Genomic DNA, 2,784 nt, shown 5'->3' on the forward strand with positions numbered 1-2,784 from the left:
CATGTAGTACTACTACAGGTAGTACTACATGTACTAGTACTACCTGTAGTAGTACTAGTACATGTAGTACTACTACAGGTAGTGCTACATGTACTGTAGCACGATGTGAACGTTTAAATGTTGCTGTTTTCAGGCTGATGAGACTGATGTTCACCTCTAAACTCGTTGTGTTCCTGCGTGCAGACCCGCTGATCTCGGGCATGTTGTGCTCGTTGGTGATCATCGTCACGTTCTGCATCTTCATGCTGATCTCGACCGGGTTCATCTGTCCGAGACGGAGGCTGCTGCCGTCGGTTCTGGTAAGTTCAGAGTCAGAGCATCACACGCTGAACACGTCACCAAAATAAGACGATTTATTCTAGCATCTGATTCCTTCAGGTTTCAGTCGTCGGCGCTCGTAGGTCTGTCTGATGTTCGACCTTTGTTGTTGTTTCACAGTTTCAAAGAACGCCATCGCGATGCGTGTGACGAGTGGCTCTTATTTTGAAAGTTCAGTTGTTTTCAGTTATAAAAAAAAGTTTCCATCCTGTACCTGCACCGCTAACTGGACCTGACCCTTCAGCATCCAGCAGCAAACGGGTCAGAGGTCCTGAGTTTGAGCCTTTGAAGCGAACTCGAGGACGCTGGTTCATGAGAACGTGATACGATCGTGCTGTGATAGTCACGTAGTTTCAGTCTCACTCCTGTCACTTCTCATTGCTTCATCACAGCAAAGTGTTTTCCACGCGAACAGATCCATGTGTCTAAAGCACCAGAACGATCTCAGCAGAAATATTCCCGTTGATCTGCAGAGAACACGAGTGGGAACGTGTGAAGAGTTCTTTCTTTCTGTGGTTTCACATCTCTGTCATCTCACATCCTTTGATGCGTGTGAAGCATAAATCTGAGTGCAGATTACACCATCAGATGCTTTAACAGGACTCTAATGTGGTGGAATCGCCCAGGGTCGGGCTCTCTGCTACAGCTGGAGTCGCAGGCCAAACAGTTAACGTGCTGTTTGCTGTTTGCGGTCGAGCGGCGAGCGCTCAGCGTTTTCTGAGTAAAGACACAGGAAGAAACAGCAGCAGGTGGAAACTCTGCCAGAGCTGCGGTTGTACAAACAAAGAGAGACAGCTGCACAGACTCAGGACGCTGCTAAAGAGCTCGCGCACACAGTCAGAGCGTGCAGGCAGGATGTGCTTCGAGAGGTGAAACACAGCCATGTTTTTACAGCTCGTACCGCAGTGAAATCCCATTTGCTCCCAGTCACAGCAGCGCTGAGACCCGCTCGGCTGCTCGGTCACCGAGCCGCTAATCGCTCCGTTCATAACGTGCCGTGTTATTCCTGGTGTGGAGATGCCAGCAAACAACTTTTAATACTCCTGCATCAGCACGAGCCGTCCATGTTTAAAGCGCTCACCAGACTGAAGTGTAATGTTTGTCCACAGAGATCTCACAGTGATTCAGTTTCACAGTGTCTCACGTCCCTCTGGTCACATTTCAGACGCTTCATGATCAAAGTAATGTTTTCATATCAGGGCTGAGAGCTCAGAGCTGGAACGCAGGAAGACCCCGGCCCCGGCCCGCTCTCCGTGCAGTGTTCAAAAGCTGCTTTTAAGTTTGGCTTTATTTTCTGCTTTGACCTCGAGCCTGCACTCAAACGTTGGCCACCCCTCTGAGGTGAAAGCAGAGCAGCGTTTCTGTGGTGTTGTGAGTGAGTGTTGTTTATCTGAAAGTTGAACGTCTTCGCCGCGTATCCGGGACTCCGGTGTAGCCCAGGGTAGGGTTCTCGGCTCATTGTTCTTCTGAGTTTATCACAACCCGAAGCAGCAGAACGCCGGCCAGCGGCTGCTTCCTCTGTGCACAGGAAATGTTATCACATAAAAAACTGGTGAATATTTAAAAATGTGGCCTGAGGAGCCGCTGGTTCAGTTTGGCTTTGAACCCAGTGTAGAAATGTTCATCTGGGTTTATTCTTGGTGTTGTCGTTCTGCGGTGTTTGCTGATATATGTCTGTGTTGGCGTCTTGGCTGAAGTTGCTATGGAGACTTGGTGACGTGAGTCTCAGAGCAGAGGCTGTCCTGCACAGGGAAACACTTCGCATCAGGAAGTCTTCTCTGTTACCTGCTGTGAGTCGTTATCTCGTCTTCTCACGTGATTATTTATCTGTAACCACCCGTTTGCTGGGATCTAAAGGTCGTGTGGTTTATGAGCATGAATGAACCCCAGGCTTATTTATTTATTTTTGCATTGTCTCTTTTATTGAGAGAAAGCAATTGAACACTTTTACACTGTCTTTGCTTTCACATTTTTAAACTTACAATTGAAAAGAAAAAAGAGGGAAAAAAGACTTGGGTAAGGGAGTAGCAGCAGGCAAGTTAGTATCACACGATTGTCATGGGAATTTAACTCGGGGCTTCAACGTAAAAAAAAATAAGAAAGCATGGTTCATAAAATAAAAAATAAAAATTACACCTCACAGGCTTAACGTATTCTGTAGGAAGTATCCCTCTGAAGTTTAAGAGAAAATGACCATTTTTCCATCGTATAGATCTCTGGTACAGAATGTTTTCCATCTTCCATCGTTGGTGGTTCAGGCGTAAGCCATTTCCTCGAGGCTTTTTACTCGTGGCCAGTAGTATATACAAGAGTCTTCTATCATTAGAGTTCAATTCATCCACTGGTGTGTTACACAGAAATATGGTCTCAAAGGTTAAAGGAAAAACAAATGAAAACACATTTTGTAGATGTTCGTGGATTAGTGCTGGCGACTAACTTTGCAATCCCAAAAGATTTGGAAACGGT

The 2,784-nt window shown here is 46.3% G+C and overlaps 1 protein-coding gene across 1 annotated transcript in view; it reads left to right on the forward strand.

The window, feature by feature from the left end:
* LOC102204971 (interferon alpha/beta receptor 2-like) overlaps positions 1 to 362 on the forward strand; it is a 4,523-nt gene extending 4,161 nt beyond the window's left edge. The window contains exon 7 of the mRNA XM_005755416.2: positions 184 to 362. Coding sequence (XP_005755473.1) covers positions 184 to 347 — 164 coding nt within the window. The 3' untranslated portion in view covers positions 348 to 362. The remainder of the gene's footprint in view (positions 1 to 183) is intronic.
* Positions 363 to 2,784: the final 2,422 nt, after the last annotated feature.

This window comes from Pundamilia nyererei, unplaced genomic scaffold (assembly GCF_000239375.1).
Source record: "Pundamilia nyererei isolate P.nyererei 1_Seehausen unplaced genomic scaffold, PunNye1.0 scaffold01428, whole genome shotgun sequence".
Classification (NCBI taxonomy): Eukaryota; Metazoa; Chordata; class Actinopteri; order Cichliformes; family Cichlidae; genus Pundamilia; species Pundamilia nyererei.